The sequence below is a fragment of the Scylla paramamosain genome, chromosome 29 (assembly GCF_035594125.1).
Source record: "Scylla paramamosain isolate STU-SP2022 chromosome 29, ASM3559412v1, whole genome shotgun sequence".
NCBI lineage: Eukaryota > Metazoa > Arthropoda > Malacostraca > Decapoda > Portunidae > Scylla > Scylla paramamosain.
Window position 1 is genome coordinate 5,356,971 of NC_087179.1, and position 26,711 is coordinate 5,383,681.

The following is a 26,711-nucleotide window of genomic DNA, read 5'->3' on the forward strand; positions in this document are numbered from 1 at the left end:
AACACTGCGGCGGTGAGAGAGACGCTCAGGAGAGGAGTTGATGAGACGAAAAGCTTTTGATTCCACCCTAACTAGAAGAACAGTATGAGTGGAACTCCCGCAGACATGTGAAGCATACTCCATACGTGGACGGATAAGGCCCTTGTACAGAGTTAGCAGCTGGGGGGATGCGAAAAACTGGCAGAGACGTCTCAGAACACCTAACTTCATAGAAGCTGTTTTAGCTAGAGATGAGATTTGAAGTTTCCAGTTCAGATTATAAGTAAAGGACAGACCGAGGATATTCAGTGTAGAAGAGGGGGAAGGTTGAGTGTCATTGAAAAAGAGGGGATAGTTGTCTGGAAGGTTGTGTCGAGTTGATAGATGGAGGAATTGAGTTTTTGAGGCATTGAACAATACCAAGTTTGCTCTGCCCCAATCAGAAATTTCAGAAAGATCAGAAGTCAGGCGTTCTGTGGCTTCCCTGCGTGATATGTTTACCTCCTGAAGGGTTGGACGTCTATGAAAAGACGTGGAAAAGTGTAGTGTGGTATCATCAGCGTAGGAGTGGATAGGACAAGAAGTTTGGTTTAGAAGATCATTAATGAATAATAAGAAGAGAGTGTGGGTGACGGGACAGAACCCTGAGGAACACCACTGTTAATAGATTTAGAAGAAGAACAGTGACCGTCTACCACAGCAGCAATAGAACGGTCAGAAAGGAAACTTGAGATGAAGTTACAGAAAGAAGGATAGAAACCGTAGGAGGGTAGTTTGGAAATCAAAGCTTTGTGCCAGACTCTATCAAAAGCTTTTGATATGTTCAAGGCAACAACAAAAGTTTCACCAAAATCTCTAAAAGAGGATGACCAAGACTCAGTAAGGAAAGCCAGAAGATCACGAGTACAGCGGCCTTGACGGAAACCATACTGGCGATCAGATAGAAGGTTGTGAAGTGATAGATGTTTAAGAATCTTCCTGTTGAGGATAGATTCAAAAACTTTAGATAGGCAGGAAATTAAAGCAATAGGACGATAGTTTGAGGGATTAGAACGGTCACCCTTTTTAGGAACAGGTTGAATGTAGGCAAACTTCCAGCAAGAAGGAAAGGTAGATGTTGACAGACAGAGCTGAAAGAGTTTGACTAGGCAAGGTGCAAGCACGGAGGCACAGTTTCGGAGAACAATAGGAGGGACCTCATCAGGTCCATAAACCTTCCGACTGTTTAGGCCAGCGAGGGCATGGAAAACATCATTGCGAAGAATTTTAATAGGTGGCATGAAGTATTCAGAGGGTGGAGGAAAGGGAGGAACAAGCCCAGAATCGTCCAAAGTAGAATTTTCAACAAAGGTTTGATCAAAGAGTTCAGCTTTAGAAATAGATGTGATAGCAGTGGTGCCATCTGGTTGAAATAGAGGAGGGAAAGAAGAAGAAGCAAAGTTATTGGAGATATTTTTGGCTAGATGCCAGAAATCACGAGTTAGATCTTGAAAGGTTTTGACATTTTCTGTAAATGAAGGAGCTTTTGGCTAGATGGAGAACAGACTTGGCATGGTTCCGCGCAGAAATATAAAGTGCATGAGATTCTGGTGATGGAAGGCTTAAGTACCTTTTGTGGGCCACCTCTCTATCATGTATAGCACGAGAACAAGCTGTGTTAAACTAAAGGTTTAGAAGGTTTAGGACGAGTAAAAGAGTGAGGAATGTATGCCTCCATGCCAGACACTATCATCTCTGTTATGCGCTGTCACACACGTGACTACTCTACCACGGAACCAGGTGCCTGCCTCTCAACTCGTGGCGCTGCCACGTGTATAGCTTGAGGCATACTGGATACGTGACCTCTAGCAGGCTACCAAGCCGATAACGAGGGGTGGAGTTCCATCGAGCTTCAGTCTCCTCCAAGGGTCGCTACAGCTCTGAGGTCGCCTTGGCATACGCTGGGAGCCTCATATACACTCGAGAGCGGTGGTAAGAGTTACACCAGTGTTACACACCCACACACACACACACATAAACACACGCACACACACACACACAAACACATTTATATTTATTTTCTATTATGTATATGTAAAGGTGTTTATTTTTGTAATTTGTATCTATATGTATTTACTAACTTGGCTTAAGTTATTAACTGAACCAGTCTTTTAAGTTATTCAGTCCAGTTCAGATTGCCACTCCTTGTTACTTACTTTTACTTACTTAAATAATCTTCAATTTTGTATTGTTACTTAATTTAAGGGTTAACTTTAAGATATTAAATAGCAGTTAAAATGTCTCCTTTTCTCTTTTCTTTTAACCCTTCCATTGTTAGTGTGAGCAACACCCCTTCATGGTCCATCCCCTAGAGTTCAGTGTATGCTCACACGTAACAGCGCTCAGCATACAAAGACGGGTCTCTGACACGGAAGCAGTAGTTATTCCAAGGAAAATCAGCAAAATACCTCCTCAGGTCCCCCAACTAGCAGAGGCAAAACCCCAGAGGCACCTTCGCTTTGGGGGATCCTGAGGAGGGATTGGAGTGATAGGACAAGATAAAGATATGAGATTGTGATCGGAGGAGCCCAACAGAGAAGAAAGGGTGACAGCATAAGCAGAAGGATTAGAGGTCAGGAAAAGTTCAAGAATGTTGGGCGTATCTCCAAGATGGTCAGGAATACGAGTAGGGTGTTGTACCAATTGCTCTAGGTCATGGAGGATAGCAAAGTTGTAGGCTAGTTCACCAGGATGGTCAGTGAAGGGAGAGGAAAGCCAAAGCTGGTGGTGAGCATTGAAGTCTCCAAGAATGGAGATCTCTGCAAAAGGGAAGAGGGTCAGAATGTGCTCCAATATGGAAGTTAAGTAGTCAAAGAATTTCTTATAGTCAGAGGAGTTAGGTCAGAGGTATACAGCACAGATAAATTTAGTATGAGAGTGAGTCTGTAGTCGTAGCCAGATGGTGGAAAACTCGGAAGATTCAAGAGCGTGGCACGAGAGCAGGTTAAATCATTGCGCACATAAACGTAGCATCCAGCTTTGGATCGAAAATGAGGATAGAGAAAGTAAGAGGGAACAGAAAAGGGGCTACTGTCAGTTGCCTCAGACACCTGAGTTTCAGTGAGGAAAAGAAGATGAGGTTTAGAAGAGGAGAGGTGGTGTTCTACAGATTGAAAATTAGATCTTAGACCACGAATGTTGCAGAAGTTAATGAAGAAAAAGTTGAGGGGGGTGTCAAGACACTTAGGGTTGTCGACAGAAAGGCAGTCCGACCTGGGGACATTTATGGTCCCCTCCCCAGATGGGGACTCCGAGGCTGGTGTAGGAGTCGCCATGATGATTTTAAAATTTTTGAGTGAAGGGTGTGTGTGTTATTAGGTGTTTGTAGTTTTGTGTGGAGGAAGAGGGTTGTCTTTAGAGGGCAGGCTGTGACTGCCCCCTTGTGTTGTGAGACACAAAGGGAAACGTTCAGTGAGGTCACAGCTGGGTTTAATGATAAGTTCACATCATCCCTTGAACAGTGCCTTAGACCTCACTGGGAGTAATTATCGTTTCGGCAGGTGTCTACTGCCTCCTCATGGAAGCCTACTTCGGACTTTAGCATGAATATCTTTGAAGACATGCATATGTTGTTTAACATGGTCATCTACGTTGTAGACTTGAGTCTGTGGGATTTTCAACAAATCATAAGGAAGATTTTTATCTTCATCATACAGTATATAGTGTGGGGATTTCCCAGTACTTTCACACATTGAACTGTTAATGCAGACAGCAACATTTGGTAACCAATCTTCCCAGTCATCATGCAGACTGTTTATAACTAGACGAAGAATCTCCAGGATTTTCCTGCTTGCTCTTTCTACCAGTCCGTTTGAAGGAGGATGGTAAGCTACGGTATAGGTGTGTTTGATGTTGTACTGTGTACCTTGTAGGATTTCATTGCGAAATTCGGTTCCATTATCACTTAACAACACTCGCGGCGTTGGATATGGACAAAAAGAATTTAGTCACTAGCGCATGCGGTACAAATTTAACAGATTTTTCATTTAAATGTGACAGAACCACTAACCTTGAAAAATGGTCTACACACACAAGTAGGTACTGCAAGCCATTTTGACTTTTGGGTAACTGAAGAAGATCAATGGAGACAATGTTCCAAAGTCGCTCAGGTAGTGGATATTCCAGTATTGGGGCTGATCCTTTTACCGTACCCTCTTGCTTTGCACTTGATATACACTTGGCAACATAGTTTTCTATGTCAGTGCGCATTGTAGGCCAATAATAGCTTATACTCGCTGCTTGTATAGTTCGCTCTCTTCCTGGATGTCCCGCACTTGGCATGCCGCATACTAAGATAAATACGACGGGGACTAAACTCTCAGGAATGATGTGTTGCTTTCTAGAATCTCCCTTTTGGCGATTATGTCGACACAGAACATTGTCTGGTGACATGAAGAATTGAGAGAATGGTATATGCAGACGTGGAAGATCATCTTCTTTGCCTGACCCCAGAGCATGAATGATCTTAGACCATATTTTATGCTCTCACTGTGCTTTACCTAATTCCTTCAGGAGTGAAGTTATTCATAGTTACTGACAGCTCCCACAGACACATTTCGTGAAAGTGCGCCGGCTACTATATTAGCACGACCTGGCAGGTACTTCACTACTGGAACAAATTCCTGCATGGTAGAGTACCATCTTGCCACTTGTCCAGTTAAATTTTTCCCTTTGAACGGTTCAATTACGGGTGCATGATCCATATAGACTGTAACTGGGTATCCAAGGATAATGTCCTTAAAATGTTTTAAAGCCCAAACTATGGCAAGTATTTCTTGATGAGTGGCAGAGTAATTGGACTCCGCTGAATTGAGTACACGACTTGCATATGCTATTACATAGTCTTTGCCTCTGGCATCTGTCTGCATCAGTACTGCTCCTAATCCTAGAGAAGAAGCATCCGTGCAAATAATGAACGGCTCTGAATGCTCTGGGAAAGCAAGTATAGGTGCATTTGTTAGTAGTGATTTTAATTCACTGAAACTTTGCTCATGAGCAACCTCCCATTGGAAAGCAACATCTTTTTTTAAGGAGTTTAGTAAGTGGGTATGCATTTGCCACAAAATTCTTGATGAAAGAACGGTAATATCCCGCAAGGCCTAGGACAGATCCGACATTCTCTACTGATTTAGGTTGAGGAAGCTCCTGTACAGCCATGACCTTTTCATCCACTGAGTGGATTCCTTCACTATCGACTACATGGCCAAGAAATTTTGTTTTGGCTTTTAGAAATTCACATTTAGAAAGCTTTTGCTTTCTAAATAGTCAGTCGCCCTCTGACGATAAACTGGCATATATATTGGCTTAGGATTTGGTTTTAACCTAATGTGGTGTTCCGCTCGATCGGTCTCACCTAAGGGTTCTCCAGGTACTGCCGGGACATTGCTATACTTCCCCAATAAGTCCAAGAGGGTGGGGCTCATTTCGGGATAGTCCACAACACTGACAAATGAACCTAGGGTTGGCGCCTGCCCCAGCTCGGTGTCAACAGCAGACTGACTCACCAAAGCAACGCAGGCTCCAGGCAGAATACTGGGTTCTGGTACCACTTTCTTGTCATAAACAAGGCACTTTCCAAGGAAAAGACCTTGTTTGATCCTTATAGAACCTCATAGGAGACTGGACAGATGGAATCATTTGAGGCTCCCTATTGAATCTGTCCCTTCCGTGATAAAGAACCATTACTGGGTTGCCTGGAAACCAAAGGTGCAGGGTGTTTCATCCCTTCCAGATGTTGTCCGCAGTACATGACCTTTATTGTCTGGTGAGACTTCATGGTTCTTAGCCCTAACAAGCCGTCAGAAGAATGTTTAAAGTTACTGACTACACATAAATCAGCTTGAAATAGGCTGAGTATTCTTAGATAGCCTAATTGGTGAGGAAATTATTCCTACGATTTTCAGGGATGACCCGGTGACAACAGAAAGATTCAAGTCACTTGGACGGAGCATCGATTTACAACATTTAGCATCTCCTCATAAGATCCTCTCACGAACGGATGAAGTCATGAGCCCGTTCTTGCGAATTTTCTCCGATAAATTATAATATTGTTTCAAGAATAGGAAGTACCTTAAGTGTAGTAGGTGCATGCAAGGCATTAGGAGAGCCACTAGAGGCAGAAGCTGAAGCTTTAGTGCTAGACTTGGTTGCTGCTGATAATGATGGGTATTTATTCCCTGATCTTGTAATCAACACGTTCTCGTCCTCATGAGACACAGTATTTACCACTGTAGTTGGTTTTAGTTCCATTGGTAATTCTTCTGATGATCTAATATCAATATTCTCCGCTTGGGAATGACACTCCAGTTCTTAAATTTCAGCTAACTTCTCAGCTTTAGCTATAAATGTGGTATTATTAACCTTCCTTAATTAGGAATGAATTACACACTTACGTTACGTTTTCATCGTCCAAAGGCGTTTCTACCTTTAAAGGAAAAATGGTTAGTTTTCTTAGAAGTGTGGAAATTTTAATCGAGTTAAGAGTTGATGATATAAATAGGATTATCTTAGCTATACCTAGAGAATTAAGAGAAAACGAGAGCGAGCGCTTCGTCCAGCTGAAAAAGAAAATGGTATTTGAGAGGTAAACTAAGTTTTTTTAATTTGCACATACGTAACGTTGTATCACTGTGAAATAGGTAAGTTATACATGATTCCTAACAAGGTTTACGTAACCACAAGTGTTTTATTTAATATTTGTGTGGTTTACCACTATGTGTCTGCGCTCACGACTCTAGCCGGAGAAATTAACACGTTAAAAATAATATATGACGTCCTCTTGGGAAGACTCCTTCCGTCATGGGAAGCTCCTCTTGGGAGAGTGGTGTCCTTGTAGGATCCTGTTGGATTCCTGCAGTGGGAGATGTGTTGGTCTGCGCCGAGAATGTCTGCGCCGATGATGTCTTCGCCAAAAATCTACGACAAAATATTACACCGAGGGGAAACCATATAATTAGGTTAGGTTTCGCCCTGAGTCTTTTAAGTCTCCTCTTTTATAACAAGGAGAAGTGAATCTTGGTAGTGGCAGGCTGGGTGAGCAAGGCGAGACCGTTAGGTGAGTCGTTCTTCGTTGGGTGCAAGTGTTTTGGTGTGTCAGGGTAAGTTCTGTAAACAACGCCGGCTCGCTGCTCTGCTCTCCTCACTACCTTGCCACTGTTTGCCGTTTTCTCCGCTCTCTGTGTCCGTTCACCACTTCACTGTCAACCACTGTTTATTGTTGTTGTACTTGGCACTGGAGTTAGTTATTCGTATCTCATTAAGCTGCCACCAAATGTTCCAGTGTGGTTTGAATTATCAATTACCACTGGACATTGTTCATTAGTTTCTTAACTTTATGTAGTGGGTAAGGTCACTCTTGGTGAGTTTCTGTGGTTTTCAGGTGAACGTCAAAGGTAAACGAACAAAAATATGTATATTTAGATATATGTACAGAGTTCTGAGGGAAGTGTGGGGCGTGTACAGGACAACGGATGTCCTCTTCGTGGTACAGCGTTAGACTCTGACAGGAGAGTGCCGATCCGGAGCCGGCTCAAGGGACGCTTAGCGCCTTCAAAAAGTGCTGACAGTAGAAATATGGGCGGGTTTACCGCATTCACAATACATGTATATATTCATATTTATAACTCTCAAATTACATAAATAAGGCAAGAGAAAAGTTACTAAGAAGCTAAGAATAATAAACGCCAAAATAAATTAGAGAGATTAACAATGGAGAATACATAGATACTATAATGTAAGTCCTACCGATTACTTATCGATGGCAATAAAAGAAGCTTGGAAAATTCAATGCTGTGTGTGTGTGACGTAGGGTAGCGTGACCATATCCGCCCCACCCTTATCCGCAAACACCCACTATTTGTAGTGGGTGAATATATGTATACATACACTTATATTGTTAATTAGGCAAGGCATTATAAATGCAATACATATCATTATTAATTATGTGACACCGTTACAGTCTGGGTCACCTACTAGTAAAGTAAGAGAAAGGAGGACAGAAAGGCTTAGCTGAAGTGTGAGTAAAGTTGGAAGAGAAGGGTTTAAGGGTGTGAATGAGAGCGAAGCTTTGTTTTAAGGTCCTGCTGAGTGTTCCCTCTTCACTTGATGCTACCGCCTGTTCATGTCCCAGACTTTCTTTTTTTTTTTTATCGTACCTACGTTTTAAGCTTTTCTCGTTATTTCGAGTTTTGTTGCAAAACGAACAGAACTTTGGTTGGTTCTTACTACTTAAACGTAAGACAATATGGGCATGTATTGGAATGAGGCAGTAGACACCTGCCGAAACGATAATTACTCCCAGTGATGTCTAAAGCACTGCTTAGGGGGTGCTGTGAACTTATCATTAAACCCAGCTGTGACCTCACTGAACGTTTCCCTTTGTGTCTCACAACAAAAGGGGGCAGTCACAGCCTGCCCTCTAAAGACAACTCTCTTCCTCCACACAAAACTACAAGCACCTAATAATTACTCCCAGTGAGGTCTAAAGCACTGTTCAGGGGGTGCTGTGAACTTATCATTAAACCCAGCTGTGACCTCACTGAACGTTTCCCTTTGTGTCTCACAACACAAGGGGGTAGTCACAGCCTGCCCTCTAAAGACAACTCTCTTCCTCCACACAAAACTACAAGCACCTAATAACACACACACCCTTCACTCAAAAAATTTTAAAATCATGGCGACTCCTACACCAGCCTCGGAGTCCCCATCTGGGGAGGGGACCATAAATGTCCCCAGGTCGGACTGCCTTTCCGTCGACGACCCTAAGTGTCTTGACACCCCCCTCAACTTTTTCTTCATTAACTTCTGCAACATTCGCGGTCTAAGATCTAATTTTCAATCTGTAGAACACCACCTCTCCTCTTCTAAACCTCATCTTCTTTTCCTCACTGAAACTCAGGTGTCTGAGGCAACTGACAGTAGCCCCTTTTCTGTTCCCTCCTACTTTCTCTATCCTCATTTTCGATCCAAAGCTGGATGCTGCGTTTATGTGCGCAATGACTTAACCTGCTCTCGTGCCCACGCTCTTGAATCTTCCGAGTTTTCCACCATCTGGCTACGACTACAGAGTCATTCTCATACTAAATTTATCTGTGCTGTATACCTCTCTCCTAACTCCTCTGACTATAAGAAATTCTTTGACTACTTAACTTCCAAAGTGGAGTACATTCTGACCCTCTTCCCTTTTGCAGAGATCTCCATTCTTGGAGACTTCAATGTTCACCACCAGCTTTGGCTTTCCTCTCCCTTCACTGACCATCCTGGTGAACTAGCCTACAACTTTGCTATCCTCCATGACCTAGAGCAATTGGTGCAACACCCTACTCGTATTCCTGACTGTCTTGGAGATACGCCCAACATCTTTGACCTTTTCCTGACCTCTAATCCTTCTGCTTATGCTGTCACCCTTTCTTCTCCGTTGGGCTCCTCCGATCACAATCTCATATCTTTATCTTGTCCTATCACTCCAATCCCTCCTCAGGATCCCCCTAAGCGAAGGTGCCTCTGGCGTTTTGCCTCTGCTAGTTGGGGGGACCTGAGGCGGTATTTTGCTGATTTTCCTTGGAATGACTACTGCTTCCGTGTCAGAGACCCGTCTTTGTGTGCTGAGCGCATAACAGAGGTGATAGTGTCTGGCATGGAGGCGTACATTCCTCACTCTTTTTCTCGTCCTAAACCTTCTAAACCTTGGTTTAACACAGCTTGTTCTCGTGCTATACATGATAGAGAGGTGGCCCACAAAAGGTACTTAAGCCTTCCTTCACCAGAATCTCATGCACTTTATATTTCTGCCCGGAACCATGCCAAGTCTGTTCTCCAACTAGCCAAAAACTCCTTCATTAACAGAAAATGTCAAAACCTTTCAAGATCTAACTCCCCTCATGACTTCTGGCATCTAGCCAAAAATATATCCAATAACTTTGCTCCTCTATTTCAGCCAGATGGCACCACTGCTATCACTTTTATTTCTAAAGCTGAACTCTTTGCTCAAACCTTTGCTAAAAACTCTACCTTGGACGATTCTGGGCTTGTTCTTCCCTCTCCTCCACCCTCTGACTACTTCATGCCACCTATTAAAATTCTTCGCAATGATGTTTTCCATGCCCTCGCTGGCCTAAACCCTCGGAAGGCTTATGGACCTGATGGGGTCTCTCCTATTGTTCTCCGAAACTATGCCTCCGTGCTTGCACCTTGCCTAGTCAAACTCTTTCAGCTCTGTCTGTCAAAACCTACCTTTCCTTCTTGCTGCAAGTTTGCCTACATTCAACCTGTTCCTAAAAAGGGTGACCGTTCTAATCCCTCAAACTACCGTCCTATTGCTTTAATTTCCTGCCTATCTAAAGTTTTTGAATCTATCCTCAACAGGAAGATTCTTAAACATCTATTACTTCACAACCTTCTATCTGATCGCCAGTATGGGTTCCGTCAAGGCCGCTGTATTGGTGATCTTCTGGTTTTCCTTACTGAGTCTTGGTCATCCTCTTTTAGAGATTTTGGTGAAACTTTTGCTGTTGCCTTGGACATATCAAAAGCTTTTGATAGGGTCTGGCACAAAGCTTTGATTTCCAAACTACCCTCCTACGGTTTCTATCCTTCTCTCTGTAACTTCATCTCAAGTTTCCTTTCTGACCGCTCTATTGCTGCTGTGGTAGACGGTCACTGTTCTTCTCCTAAATCTATTAACAGTGGTATTCCTCAGGGTTCTGTCCTGTCACCCACTCTCTTCTTATTATTCATTAATGATCTTCTGAACCAAACTTCTTGTCCTATCCAGTCCTACGCTGATGATACCACCTTGCACTTTTCCACGTCTTTTCATAGACGTCCAACCCTTCAGGAGGTAAACATATCACGCAGGGAAGCCACAGAACGCCTTACTTCTGATCTTTCTAAAATTTCTGATTGGGGCAGAGCAAACTTGGTATTGTTCAATGCCTCAAAAACTCAATTCCTCCATCTATCAACTCGACACAACCTTCCAGACAACTATCCCCTCTTCTTCAGTGACACTCAACCTTCCCCCTCTTCTACACTGAATATCCTCGGTCTGTCCTTTACTTATAATCTGAACTGGAAACTTCACATCTCATCTCTCTCTAAAACAGCTTCTATGAAGTTAGGTGTTTTGAGACGTCTCCGCCAGTTTTTCTCACCCCCCCTGCTGCTAACTCTGTACAAGGGCCTTATCCGTCCACGTATGGAGTATGCTTCACATGTCTGGGGGAGTTCCACTCATACTGCTCTTCTAGACAGGGTGGAATCAAAAGCTTTTCGTCTCATCAACTCCTCTCCTCTAACTGACTGTCTTCGGCCTCTCTCTCACCGCCGCAATGTTGCATATCTAGCTGTCTTCTACCGCTATTTTCATGCTAACTGCTCTTTTGATCTTGCTAACTGCATGTCTCCCCTCTTTCCGCGGCCTCGCTCCACAAGACTTTCTTCTTTCTCTCACCCCTATTCTGTCCACCTCTCTAACGCAAGAGTTAATCAGTATTCTCAATCATACATCCCTTTCTCTGGTAAACTCTGGAACTCCCTGCCTTCTTCTGTATTTCCACCTTCCTATGACTTAAATTCCTTCAAGAGGGAGGTTTCAAGACACTTATCCACCAATTTTTGATCACTGCTTTGACCCTTTTATGGGACTGGCATTTCAGTGGGCATTTTTTCTATAAGATTTTTGTTGCCCTTGGCCAGTGTCTTTCCTACATAAAAAAAAAGAAAAAAAATGTCACTGAGGTTCGTGGTAGCGATTGACGCTCTCCCTTTTCCTTCCATAATTTTATTTTCTGTTGCTGTAATCAGAGCAACATATGAGCCATCAGGACCATCGAAAAATGACTGGATGGCATGCACCGTCCTTTCTTTGACATGAAATAGCAGGAAAAGACTTCAAAGAATTTAGTGATCGATGTATTGTCAAGTGCCTGACCTCACCCTATATATATACTCCTTCAGTATACGAATACAGCTCTCCATCTGTTCACCCGCAATTATGGAAGCGTTTTTCGGTTTTCTTCGTCATCAGCAGCCAGTGGCTTTTATAAGTTATTTAACAACAAATAAAATGACAAGAGAAAAAAAAAGAGGAAAACACACACACACACACACACACACACACACACACACACACACACACACACACACACACACACACACACACACACACACACACACACACACACACACACACACACACACACACACAATAATAATGTAGCATGCAGTTAGTGGAATATACTCAATTATATATAAGAAATGATGTAGTATAAGTATTACAATGGAAAGAATATATATATATATATATATATATATATATATATATATATATATATATATATATATATATATATATATATATATATATATATATATATATATATATATATATATATATATATATATATATATATATATATATATATATATATATATAAAACTCATCAGAGTTAGTTGATAGCATTACCACTGCCACCTCGGAGGTTAGTTAATTGCAGTTGGGAAGATACGTTCTCCCCACCCCTTATCAGAGCAAGATGATAGTGCGGGAGTGTTTTGTCCTGAAACGGTTTGCATCCACACTCGCACTCTCAGCAAGGCTGTCACTGGGCGCTCTTTCTTTATAGGCTTGTTTGTTCTTCACTATCAGAGAAAGACATTTTTTTTTTTTTATTATTATAGCATTGTCACAGTTATCTACAACAATCGATATTCACTGTTTTTAGAAGTACGTGCCACTGCTTGCCACCAATTTTTTGTGGTAAATCGATTTGGTAGCCTCGAACGAAGTTGTCACCGTTGTATTCACCACATAGTAGTCTTCTTTCTCTTTGGTTCTGTTTAGTGTTCAGTAAGAATAAGCTGGAATGAGGAAACACCAGGTCCCTAAAGTTTCTGTGTATTTACAAGATTTACACATACGGAGGCAAGGCTGCTCACCGGACAAGCCACACGTGGCATCATCACTCAGCTGTTTTTTTAAGGTCGCTCGGACTCTCTCCCCCCTCCTCCCTCGCTTTTTGATGATGCCACGTAGCATTTTACAGGAGTACTTTTAATCACCGTAATAATGATGTCGTGTAATGCTTATCGGTAAATTACATGCTTTTTAATACCGTTTGTCTTGCTACAAGATACTGTAATATTCCATAGCCTGCAAAACAAATAAGATTAAACCATTCGTAATTTGAGCAAGTGGCACCTCCGAGACTGCGACAATGCAACCGTCTGTTTGTCACCTCACAGCTACACGCATAGTACACCCATACATTTTCAACTCCTCTAACGGATAAACAAAGCTAATGCATATGTGTACAGAACATTTTCTACTTAGAATTACATACTCTTTCACCTCTTTCAGTATTTGCAGAAACTCAAGTTACACCCTGTATAAGGCGCATGAGATCCATTTGATGGAAGGATCAGGTACCTTCTAAAGGCCAACTCTCAATCATGTTTAACCCAAGAACAGGTTGTGTTAAAGCAAGGTTTAGATCGAGAGAGAGAAAGGGAGTGAGTAAGAAATATACGCCTTCATGCCAGACACTAATAACTCTGTTATGCTCCCAGCACACACAGACTGGTCTCTAACACGGAAACAGTGGTCATTCCAATTAAAATTCAGCGTAATACCTCCTCAGGTACCCCACAATTAGCAGAGGCAAAACGCCAGGGGCACCTCTGCTTCGGGGATGCTGAGGAGGGAATGGAGCAAATGGATAAAATACAAGTATGAGATTGTGATCGGAGGAGCCCAACAGAGAAGATAGGGTAGCAGCAGAAGTAGAAGGGTTGGAAGTTAAGAAAAGGTCAAGAACGTTGGGTGGTAGGTTGGGAGTAGGTTAGGAGTAGGAAATTGCACCAGTTGGTCTAGGTCATGGAGGATAACAATGTTAAAGGCTAGTTCACCAGGATGGTCAGTGAAGGGAGAGGAAACCCAAAGCTGGTGGTGAACACTGAAGTCACCATGAATGGAGATCTCCGCAAAAGGGAAGAGAGTCAGAATGTATTCCTCTTTGAAAGTTAAGTATCAAATAATTGCTTATAGTCAGAGGAATTAGGTGAGAGATATACAGCAGTGTGTGTGTGTGTGTGTGTGTGTGTGTGTGTGTGTGTGTGTGTGTGTGTGTGTGTGTGTGTGTGTGTGTGTGTGTGTGTGTGTGTGTGTGTTAGGATGCTGTGTATAGCAATCGGAAATCGCATAAGGTGTGATTGTAAATATATGAAAATAATACAAATCAAAATTCAGCAAAGTTTATAAAAACTTAAACGCGTTCCCTTGAACTCACAAGTCTGTCTCAGAAATTCAGGAACGCAACAAGATCGTGCAACATAGAAGGACGTCAATACTTCCATTCTTGGAGGATCTGAGGTGGAGGAGGACGACGACGATTACATAGCTGGATTCCACAAGGATAGCCAGAAAGAATCAAGCATGACTGTTTGGTAACTACGCATTTGTAACCAAATGTTAGTTAGTGATAGGAAAGCGTAACAGAAGGCTCCTTATCATCCATAACAACCTTCAGCTTGCACTGGTATAGGAAAGAGTACTGGATAGTACAATACATGAAAAAAGTAAATAAATAAATAAATAAATAAATAAATGAATGAATAAACAAATAAAGGCACATGATTTTCAGAGGAAAGGATGAAAGTAAATTACTGTTAATTTTGTGTTGACATCTACTTGTCTGACGATCTAGTAAATGATGTATTCGATGGTCCAATGATAAAAGAGAAAATGTTAAGATCATGTTAAAATACGACACATCATAATGTTATAATACAAATAAAACGCCTCTGAAGCTGTCAGTAATGCATCAGTGGAAGGGATATTTCAATAAGTTAGAGAGAGAGAGAGAGAGAGAGAGAGAGAGAGAGAGAGAGAGAGAGAGAGAGAGAGAGAGAGAGAGAGAGAGAGAGGCAATTTTAGTCACTTCGCACATCGCACACTTGCCTAATATTCAAATCACTCTAGTTCAAAATTTTGCGAGAGCCCAGTGATTGTGCTATATACCGTTGTTTTAGTTTAATTTAGTTCTTCTAGTCTTTTTTTCGGATCTTCTTTGTGCATATTTTACAACTGAGTTTTAAATGAAAACAATAACCAACACTTACTAAACTGTGGAAGATATCCTCAGGGAGAGGCAAAATGAAACAAGCCCAGGTGAAATAATGAAAATCCCGTTATAAAAGAATATCTACCGGAACAAAGCGTGGTTCACATGGTCGGGGAAACAGAAGAGCGTAGCCCCAGTATTTAAGAAGGGAAATAGGATTGCAATGTCAGATTGCTGCATTATTAGTCTAACATCTTTAATAGGCATACTGGAGAGAGAGAGAGAGAGAGAGAGAGAGAGAGAGAGAGAGAGAGAGAGAGAGAGAGAGAGAGAGAGAGAGAAGACTTGGGTAAGCGTGAACGAATTACTGGTTTCACAATGGGTAAACCGTGCCTGACACATCGTTATTTTCTTCATGTAAGTGTGACGTCGGATATTGATGATACAGTTGAAAAGTGCAGTGGTCCGTGTGCTGCGTCACCTCTCAGTCGGCTGCCAGCTTAGCGGCTCGGCGGGAGTGGTTCACATTATGGTTGATACATTCATTTAAGAGAAGCAGTCAATTCACCACCACCATCAACGTTCCGGGTGTCTGGCAATGTAATACTGCGGAAAGTCATCCATTATTACCTTCAACACGAGGCGCAATTAAAAGGCACGTGAGGAGCGCAGCACGTGAAGGATGGGTGAGGTGGCCATGTGATCAGTGCCTCGTTATTTTTTTTTTTGTGTGTTTTTTTCCGTTATTATTGTGGTAATAGTAGTAGTAGTAGTAGTAGTAGTAGTAGTAGTTGTTGTTGTTGTTGTTGCTGTTATTTTTGTTGTTGTTATTTTTGGTGTTGCGCTTGTTATTGTTACTATTATTCATGTTATTATTATCACATTATAATAATAATAATAATAATAATAATAATAATAATAATAATAATAATTACTATTATTATTATTATTATTATTATTATTATTATTAATAGTGTTATTATTTATAGTAGTAGTAGTAGTAATAGTAGTAGTAGTAATAGTAGTAGTAGTAGTAGTAGTAGTAGTAGTAGCAGTAGTAGTAGTAGCAGCAGTAGTAGTAACAGTAGTAGTAGTAGTAGTAGTAATGTCATTATTTCTCATTATTATTATTATTATTATTATTATTATTATTATTATTGTTGTTATAATTATTATTTTCATTATTATTATTATTTTATTATTATTATTATTATTATTATTATTATTATTATTATTGTTATTAGCATAGCCTTTATTTGGGATGGGTAGGAGAAAAAAAAAGAAACATAAATAGGATTCTGTTAGTTAAGAGGTCATCATGTGAAGTGTATGTTGTTCATAAAGTGAAGTAAAAGATGCCATCAATAGACTAGGTAAGCATAGTGTTTTATTATTATTATTATTATTATTATTATTTTATTTATTTATTTATTTTTTTACTTTTTGACAATGTTTTTACCCACCACGTTCAATCGTTTCTGTTTCTCTCTGCGTCAGCTATTGTTGGCCCTGAACGTAAACAACGGCTCGAAAGACCTTTCCTGTTTTTAGGAAGTTTTGGGGAATTTAACGAGCCTTCCGGCCTTGGCAGAGAACCACAGTAAGTACCAGTCTTCAGTTCTGTGGCATAAAGGATTTTGTGTGTTTTTGGTCTTCCCTGTATTTAGCCATAAAGAAATTATATCCTTGGCCAAATCCCCTTCTCTCAGGGCCTTTCCCGTCTGTTCATGTGCAGTGCAAGAAGTGTGACATGTGGGGTCGTCATGTCCACGTTACTGCATTATCACTGTTACTAACTCAACGTTTTAACTCTTACCATATTGCTGAGGTAATATGGATTATTCAGGCCCTGCCTCTCTCTCTGATGTTGATGCTGATCTGGCTCTCACTGACGTCGAGTACGTATACTGGGTATTCGATATATGCAAGTCCGAAATGTGCTAACTGAATCATATGCGACTAACCTAAATTTGCCAAATATTCTCACTATATGAGAAAAATTCCCTGTTATGCGAGTAACGACGCTGGTGCAACTAGTTGGTGAGTTAGGGTGGCCGACTCGCAGTAGAGCAGGGATTCTCAACTTTTCCTCCTTCATTAACCCTCTCGTCTTGATGTATTTCTCCATGAACCCCTATATTTCCATACACTCTCCCTTCCTCCCTCTCCTCCATGCACACACACACACACACACACACACACACACACACACACACACACACACACACACAAAGGCAAGCTATTACCCAGACAAGATACACCACATCAAGCTGACCAACAACAGACAGTGGTACGCTAAGATCAAAGCTTTGTGTGGTCTACAAAAGCACACTTCATATCTTCCTTGCACCTCACACCTTCCTGCTAATCTCGCGGCTCAGGAGATGAACGATCACTTTGCTGCTATCTGTCTAACCTTTCCTTCCCTCAACACCACTCCACTTCCTGCCTATCTTCCCGCTCCCTCCCATCCCCCCAGTGTCCAGGCGGTGGATGTTTTTTAAGAGAATAATCAAATTCGAACCAGAATCCACCACCTTCCTATAAAAATTTACAAGGAATTTGCTGTAGAGCTAGCAACACCGCTTTGTTCCATAATAAACGCCTCACTCTCCCAACACTCTTGCCCCGCGGACTGGAAGTCATCTTACGTCACCCCCATCTCCAAAACTTCCAGTCCACAGTCACTCAATGACCTCAGGCCAGTCTCTATCACCCCCACCCCTGGCCTTATTTGTGAAGATTTTGTTTATGACTGGGCCTACACCAAAATTTGTAATACCGTGGATATCAGGCAATTTGGAAATATTAAAGCCACCTCCACCTCCCATTACCTGACCAGCTTCCTTGAATTCATCCACAGCCACCTGGACAAGCGAAACACCTCTCTAGCTGTTGCTTTTGTGGACTTCAAAAAGCCTTTGATCTTGTTGATCACACTGTTGTCATCAGCAAGGCAGTAAGTCTGGGTCTCCCTCTTAACCTGATAGCGTGGCTAGCCGACTTCCTCACAGGAAGGCGTCAGGCCGTTCGCTATCAGGGCTCTGTCTCTAATTTCCAACAGCTGACATGTGGGGTCCCCCAGGGGACCAGGATGGGTTCTCTATGCTTCCTCCTCCTCATTAACGACGCCCTCACTGACACCCCCCCATCGCTGGAAGTATGTGGACGACTGCACCTTGGGCGTCCCAGTTTCCACCAAGAACTTGGACTACTCGCCACTGCAAGCAATTCTGGAGCGACTGTAGACGTGGACGGAGGAGAGCAGGATGACCATCAACCACAGCAAAACTGTGGTGATGCATTTCTGTACCTCCTCTGTACCAGTGCCCCCTCCCGAGCTCACAGTGGGCCCTCACCCCATCCAGGTGGTCCAATGTGCCAAGCTTCTCGGAGACACGGTGGACGACCAGCTGACCTGGAAGCAGCATGTCGCCAGCACCGTAAGATCAGCTACCTACAGGCTGTACATGCTGCGCAGACTCAGGTCGCTGGGGACGCCGACAGATGAGTTAAGGGGGGTGTACCTCATCTTCATCCTCCCCAAACTCATGTATGCCTCCCCAGCGTGGTCCTCCTCCCTCACACACACTCAACAGCTACAGCTAGAGAGTGTGCAGAAAAGGGCGTGCAGGGTCATCCTTGGCCCTGCCTACACCACCTATGAAGAAGCCCTGACCACCCTGAGTCTGTCCAGACTATCCACTAGGCACCGAGAGGCTCTGGAGAAGTTTGGAAGGGGACTACTGCATGCTGCCGCCTGACGCGCCTCGCCCGGTCCGTGCCACCAGACACCACAACAAGATAACGCCCTAAAGGCGCCGTGCACGGACCAGTACAGACTTAGCGCGATTCCCACCATGGTGCGAGCCATCAATCAATAGTCCCTTTCTAGATTAGACTTACCTTTAAGGATTAATGTTAAGTATTTCCCCACCCCCTCTGTACATTTTCAGTTTGTTAACTGCCTAAATAATAAACCGTTTATTATTATTATTATTATTATTACACACACACACACACACACACACACACACACACACACACACACACACACACACACACACACACACACACGCACCCACACACACTCTTTGCATTCTCTCTATCTTGTAAAATGAAATTTAATTGAATTATTATTCATTTAACAGGTAAATCAGTTATTTACCTGTCATGTATTTTTTTTTTTTTTTTTTTTTTTTTTTTTTTTTTACCCCTAATGGCTAAATTTACCCATGGTTGAGGATCACTGCACTAAAGCGCGGTGTGTGCATATGTTTTCCCGCGCTTTTCTCGTACCGGACACAACCCACAATTTATACATTTTTTTTTTTTTTTTGTTTACAACGTTTTTCATATATTATATAGTTTATCTTTAATATTTTTTTTTTTACTGTTGGTGTAGTGCATTATTATTATTTTTTTTTGTGTGAAATGATGTCGGAACAGATATTTAGAGGGTTCAAAAACGGATTATGGAACATAACCCCATATAATTAATGGGATCATAGATTCGATATATGCGAATTCTCCTTACGCGAGCTTTCGCAGAACGTAACCTTTGCACACAACTGAAACGCACTGTTCCCTTATGATGTCATTCCATACTGCACCCTAGTCCCATTCTTTTTTTTTTTTTTTTTTTTTTTTTATTGAATGATTAATTTACTTTTATGACGCCGCAACTCCCACTCCCTGGCAGCTCCAGGTTAACGTCCTATACCCAAAGGATGAGAGACTGTAAGGATAGTTCATTAGTACTTGTTTCTTCTCACAATGTATCGCGCCATGTATTCGTGACGTCCCTTCCATAAACAAAAACGTCAGTGGAGACCCTGCCGGCTTGGCCTTCAAGACACTCAGCACACCAGGTCCAAAAGACTGGGCAACTCACCAGAATCTAACCAGCTAACTTTACTGCCGGCACCGTCGGGACATCAGAGGCTGTAGCACCACAGCCTGCACGGCCCCAATAAATCCCCAACCGCAAGACCAACAACTGGAGACCCCGGGTGGTGTCGTGCAAAGGTGTCCTTTTGTGCGGAAATGTGCCTTGTGCTCCACACCTGTCTGTTGCCTTTGTTCAAACTCGTTTATTGAAGGATCTATGGGGCTTATAATGCATTATTTACCGAATATTTAAAACCTCCGAATACCTCTGACTCGCATAGTTCCGCACGATATGAACATATCAACGTACACTATCACTTTTCCTTTTTAAGTAAATATTGCTAATTCCACGTTTCTTTTGATAGTGTAGAGAAAGGAATGACTCACGTTATCCAAGGCAATATTTCGGTAAGAAATGTTCGCTATTAACTAATGTATTGCAAGATGTCCCTTCACCTCCGATGCAACGATGCTGATGTGCGCTCCGAAAATCTTAATAAAATATCGTGTTTCTTAATTATTTGATAACACATAGTGATTGTGGAAGGAAAGCATGGACTTACTGGAGGTCTCAAATATTCGATAAATAATTATTTATCTTATTATAAACCTATTATAATTGGGTATAAGACTACTGATGATGCACGATATACACTCATAATGACAATTTATGATCGTGCTTGCTCTAGTTAGGATATCAGCCAGATAGACCCTTTCATACACGAACTTCAGTAAAAATAACAGAGGGGTGTCGAACACGAGGACACCTCTGCACAGACAGACATTGTAGCATACGAAAGCGGCCTCACTGCCTCTGATGCTTCACACAGCGGGATAGTCAAGAACACCTGCTGCTACACTGTCCTCGCTACGACTCCTACATGAATACATTTCATGCTGAGAAAGTACAAACAGTAGCACCGAGAGAGAGAGAGAGAGAGAGAGAGAGAGAGAGAGAGAGAGAGAGAGAGAGAGAGAGAGAGAGAGAGAGAGAGAGAGAGAGAGAGAGAGAGAGACTCTCTCTCTGAGAGAATGAGAGAGAGAGAGAGAGAGAGAGAGAGAGAGAGAGAGAGAGAGAGAGAGAGAGAGAGAGAGAGAGAGAGAGAGAATGAGAGAGAGAGAGAGAGAGAGAATGAGAGAGAGAGAGAGAGAGAGAGAGAGGAGAGAGAGAGAGAGAGAGAGAGAGAGAGAGAGAGAGAGAGAGAGAGAGAGAGAGAGAGAGAGAGAGAGAGAGAGAGAGAGAGAGATGTGGAACCCTGGGTATTGTAGTCAGTTTGATTGGAAGCGTAGTGTAATCTTTTAATTATTTCCTCCCATTCCTCTTATCCTACCATATTGAAATTATTACTGTAAGTTAAACCAGAAACCAAAATTTACAATGGATAGTTAAATTCCAGCTGCTCCCTTTAGTGAGCTTTAGCAAGCAGGAAAAAATAAAATGCTCTTTTCCCCACCTGTCCAGCTGTTAGGACTTTCTCAGTCAGAGACGGATGATTTTTTTGAAGTTGGCGTCCAGAATCACGCGACTGATGGCGACGTCGGTTACTGGCTGCATTTGGACACCTGCGACGTTTCCACCGACGTTGCCCGGGCCACGGACGAGTTCCCTCTGTGCCTTGCACATATGACTATTACAGAAGATGACAACTCGCCGTACAGTAAAAGACTGTTAGAAGCTGAGGGTCGTGACCTGGGGAAGAAAAATCGTAAACTCGTGGCCAGTCATAAGGGACTGAAAGATCATATGATCAGTCTGGAATTGCTGCAACTTTTACTCTCACTTGGATTGGAAATACAATGTGTCCATGCTATATATAGTTTCAGACAGGCTCCGTACCTGAAACCTTTCATAGAAAGGAACGCTAGTCAGCGTAAAAATGAGACGTGCGCCATTAAAAATCGCATTTGCAAACTGATGTCAAACGCAGTCTATGGCAGATCCATGTTATCTGAAGTGAAGTATGGTCTCCAACAGAAATTAGTGACAAAAAGAAAGTCTTTCCTGAAATCCATCCTTTAAAAGGGTATCCAATTTAGCGAGGACAGTAAGTCAACAGTAAGAATACGATTAAAATCAGGCAGCCAAATTACTTGGGTTACCATATTTTAGAAGTGGCAAAGAAATACATGTAAAATTTTTGGTATCGTGTCATCAAAGCTAATTATGGGAAGAGAGCTAAATTAGCTTATGAAGATACGGACAGTTTCATATTAGTCTACACATACTTACAAACTTAAATGATGAACTGAAACATGGACCCGTGGCAAATTTTCTCGATACCAGTAACTTTGCTTCAGATCATCCATGTTTTAATGGGGAGCGGAAAGGTCAACTAGGCTTGCTGAAATCTGAAACCGGATCCACGCTCATCAAAGAGGCGATCATATCAAAGCCAAAGATGTATTTGCTGCTGTTGGAAGATGATAATCAATTATCTCGAGTTTAAGGTATTCCATCTCACCATCAGCAAAATATATTGCATCAGCAGTATAGGGAAACACCTAATAATGTCGCATGTAGGATGGTGGATTGCTATAATATCAGGAATGTGAAAGGACAAATTTGTACCACTCGCATGCGAAAGCGTACGTTGTCACATTTTGACGACAAGCGCTTTCACGTCGATGGCTATACCTCAAGGGCGTATTATCACCCCGACAATGATCAGCGGGAAAGAGATGTGGAGGATGAGGTGGATGATGAGGTGGTGCTGGATGAGGAGGAGGAGGTGGAGGTGGATGAGGAAAAGGAGGATGAGGAGGAGGAGGAGGAGGAGGATGAGGAGGAGGAGGAGGAGGAGGAGGAGGAGGAGGAGGGGGGGGAAGAGGAAGGAGGAGGATGGGTTAATGAGTGGACTGTGGCGTGATCGGGAGAGACTTTCCACGACATTATTCACATCATAATTAAGGGAGTAGAGAATGAGAGGATGCCGCTGCTAGCAGCTGCCCTTCATGCAATGTAAAAAACATTTGCACTGACAGGAGTGGGTTGTGACATTATCGGGAGGGACTTTCCATGACATTATTCACATCATAATTAACGGATGGAGAGAGACTGCGGTTGGTAGCAGCTGCCGTTCATATAATGTAAGAACATTTGTACTGACCACGTAGGTTAAGGAGGAGGATGAGGGGATTGTTCATGTAATGTAAGATCATTTATACTGTCCATGTGGGTTAAGGAGGAGGAGGAGGAGGAGGAGGAGGAGGAGGAGGAGGAGGAGGAGGAGGAGGAGGAGGAGGAGGAGGAGGAGGAGGAAGAGAAAGAGGAAAAGGAGGAGGAGGAGGAGGAGGAGGAAGAAGAGGAGATAATGTAAGAACATTAGGCTAAGAAGGAGGAAGAGGAGGACGAGGAAGAGGCGTGAGTCAGGAGAGATCCACGTCATAATTAGAGGGTAGCGATGAGGATGCAGCTGGTAGGCTAGTTATGCTGTTACTTACATGACCATGTAAATAAAGGTTAAGCTATAAATAGTGTAAACATATCGTAGTGTGTTTTAGTGCCTCTCTGAACTTAACATCCACAAGACATTTAGCGATGAGATGCTGAATCTCTTCAGATATCCTGCTCGCATAATTATCGCAGGTTATACAAATTCCGGCAAAACACACAGAGAAATGTCAGCATGGATTTAACAGAATTATTATTTTTGGCGTCTCATCGCATTCGCTGTAACAGAATTCCCCCTTTTCAAGATAAGCTTGAAGTGCATGAGAAAATCAATGATTCCGTGATGGATAACTATCCATATGCCGATCCGCAAGCGCACACGCTCTTGATATTAAATGATAATTTCCTCATGGCTGGCAATTCTCAAACGATAGCCTTTACCAACGGGAAACATAAAAATTTGTCAGTTATAATGATAGCGCAGAATGTCTTTTTCCCGGAAAATATGGTAGAACGATAACTTTAAATGCCTCATATTACATTCTTATGAAAAACAGATATTTATCAAATCGAATGTCTGGGTATGCAACTTTATGGAAAGGAGCGCGCCAAACACTGTGGAAATTTATAAATATGTCATGCTTAGACGAGATCACGGTTATTTGTTGTGCGATTTATCCCCAAACACACCCGAAGATATTCAGCTGAGCACGAATATTGTGAATGAGCCGCCCTGTGAGAAAGTCTATCTGCTATGAACGCCGTTTTGGACAAACTTTATCGGGATATAACGAATCCTGCGGCTTTAGGTGTGCAAGCACTCTACAGAGAAGGAAAGAAGAGGGATAAGAATCTAACACTGCATTTCTGCAGAGCGTCTGCACTTATACGCTTCACAAGCCAACACTGAAACTTTTTCCACGGCGAAAAATTCTCGTCATTTTAACTTGCGATTCGGCAGATTTTACAAAGCTACACAGACACAATGGCGGCGTTCGATACATCATGTTTTGCCTGGACGTTTTCAGCAGGTACTTGAAAGTGGCAACGCTGACAAGTAAATCCAGTCACTGTAGCTGTAGTCAAGCACTGTAGTCAAGCACTGAATAAAAATTTTAGATTTGGGAAGTTTTATAGGCGTGTCGCGTCTTTTTTACCAATCAGAGATCCGAATTTTATAATCAAGCAGTGAAAAAATATCTAACTTTGAGAGGTATTACCTTGTATTCCAATTACTCGCGCGAAACAAAGGTGAGTTTGGCAGAAGGGTCATTCGAACCATAAAGACGGAAATATATAAATATCTCACGCTGAACAATACATTGACGTATATTAACGTCTTGCCCACCCTAATAAACACGTACAATTACACCCCACACCGCGGTTTGGGTGATAACCAAACACCATCCCAGGGTAGACGTGGGAGACATTGTACGCTCCCAACGTGCTTCCCGAGCGCAATTTAAATTCAATAAGGCTTATACCGTTAACAATACCGAGGAGCTTTTTAAGATAAGTCGTGTGGATTACTCACATAAAATCCCTATTTCTTACATAAGGGATTTGGCGGGTGAAGACGTAACCAGTGCATTCTACAAGGAAGAATTAATCAAGTCCTATCTTCTGGCACATTAACAGGTCGATATATTAAGATTGAAGGTCGAGCGAGGTAAGAGAAAGTATTTCTTCCAGATAAATTTGACAGCTGGATAAATGTCAACGACTTAGTAAGATATGGATGAGAAAAAAATATTGATATTGCAGTACAAGGATTTGGTTTTCCTCCTCTTTCACGTCTCCCCTAAATTGCGGAAGCAGGTCTTGCAGAGTTTGAATAAGCGCGAAGTCAATTGCATCTCGGAAATATTCGCCAACTTTTTGAAGAAACGCCTGACAGACGACAATACCATCATTAACCGCCTGAAAAAAAATTCAAGAGTGATATCCGCACTATAGCCTTGAAGAAGACGGCAGTGTACAAGAAAAAAGCCATTCTCATCTCCAAACGAGGTGGCCAGGATATTGGCCGGGTTACTCCCAATAGCCGTGTTGGCAATAACAAGTTTGCTAGAGATGAAAGAATATTTAGTTTCCGTCTCAGTTGCCGAGAGGTGTAAGTTTGAACCGACCGATGTCGCAACTCCGCACCGAGTCACGTCAAAATAAGTCAAGAAAAAAAAAACCGCTGCCTCCACCGCGGCTCCGCCGTCACGCGCGCCTGTTAATCCGCCCTTGAATTATTTAATTCGAGTTGCTGTTCCACTTTCCTTTAGAGAATACGATTTATCCCTCTTGAAATTATTAGAGGGTAAACCTGGAATTTCATGGGATGAGAGCGGCAACTTACTTCCGCCATTTTCGGGGATAAGTGTGTTTATCTCATATAAGTGCTTGGCGACGGAAAAGGGGACGCAAAAAGACTTTCAGCCGATAAGCATCCATTATTATCACTGCTACTTCGCTTGGCGCAACTCCCCTCCGACGCCATCAGAAATACGGCTCAACGAAGTAAACTAAAAGGCGGCGGGATCAGACTCATGTGGGAAGCATATTAAAATGAAAGGCTCTGTCTTACTCTGTAAACAAGTAAGTAAATCGATAACGCATGAGTCATTAACGTGCACGTGTTAGGCACGTCAGGGGGTGCAGACCCACGGATGGATAATTAATAAAGGTTATGGTCAAAAAGGTTCGTCCCATCACCCACATCCTCTAATAAATAATATGACCCACTCCCCATCCCTTTCCACCAACAAAGCAAAAAAATAACACCTGCGTCAGTTTGAATGAATAATTTTACTACGCAAGAGGTGTAATATCGGCCAATATGTGCGAATAAAGGTCTGCGATGTCACATTCGTCAATCACTCCCCACACAGAGGGATCGACATGTGGATCTACCCTCCAATTAGTCATCAAGATGAAGATGGTCGAGGGTAAGCTGACCGACGGCGCGTTCCGCGATCGTCGCTGTTATATTGCTTACGCTGTAAATGCGGTCTCCACCGAACCGTGCAGGATTGCACGGGACCTCAAAACGATTTATCCATATGAGAATACGCATGTGGCTAGAAAGAGACTCTACTCGCTTCATCGGGCCACGGCGACATGAGAGATGAACCAGGATGTATCATTATACGTGCGCCTTCCACAAGAGGCGTAAATCTCCCCCACCTGATGGCCTGCATGACTCAGTATGGTTGGGGTGAGGCCGTCAAGGATAACGAGAAGGCACGACAGGCAGTTGCAACATCAAAGGATTTGCTTTACGTGGAAGGACTCAAGATGGATACAAGCGTGAAACGACGTCAACACTTCCAGAATTGCCTGAAAAAGATTACCCTGCTAGCCAT

The 26,711-nt window shown here is 42.5% G+C and overlaps 1 protein-coding gene across 1 annotated transcript; it reads left to right on the forward strand.

Moving 5' to 3' along the window:
- Positions 1-15,404: 15,404 nt before the first annotated feature.
- On the forward strand, positions 15,405-19,121 carry LOC135115777 (uncharacterized). The gene is made up of 3 exons (XM_064032791.1): positions 15,405-15,763; positions 16,575-16,677; positions 18,142-19,121. The coding sequence occupies exon 3, from the start codon at positions 18,347-18,349 to the stop codon at positions 18,839-18,841; it is 495 nt and encodes a 164-aa protein (XP_063888861.1). The 5' UTR covers positions 15,405-15,763; positions 16,575-16,677; positions 18,142-18,346; the 3' UTR covers positions 18,842-19,121.
- Positions 19,122-26,711: the final 7,590 nt, after the last annotated feature.

What these genes read in the sequence shown, in the direction of transcription:
- LOC135115777 (XM_064032791.1), top strand. Translation starts at nt 18,347, where the DNA reads ATGACCATCAACCACAGCAAAACTGTGGTGATGCATTTCTGTACCTCC.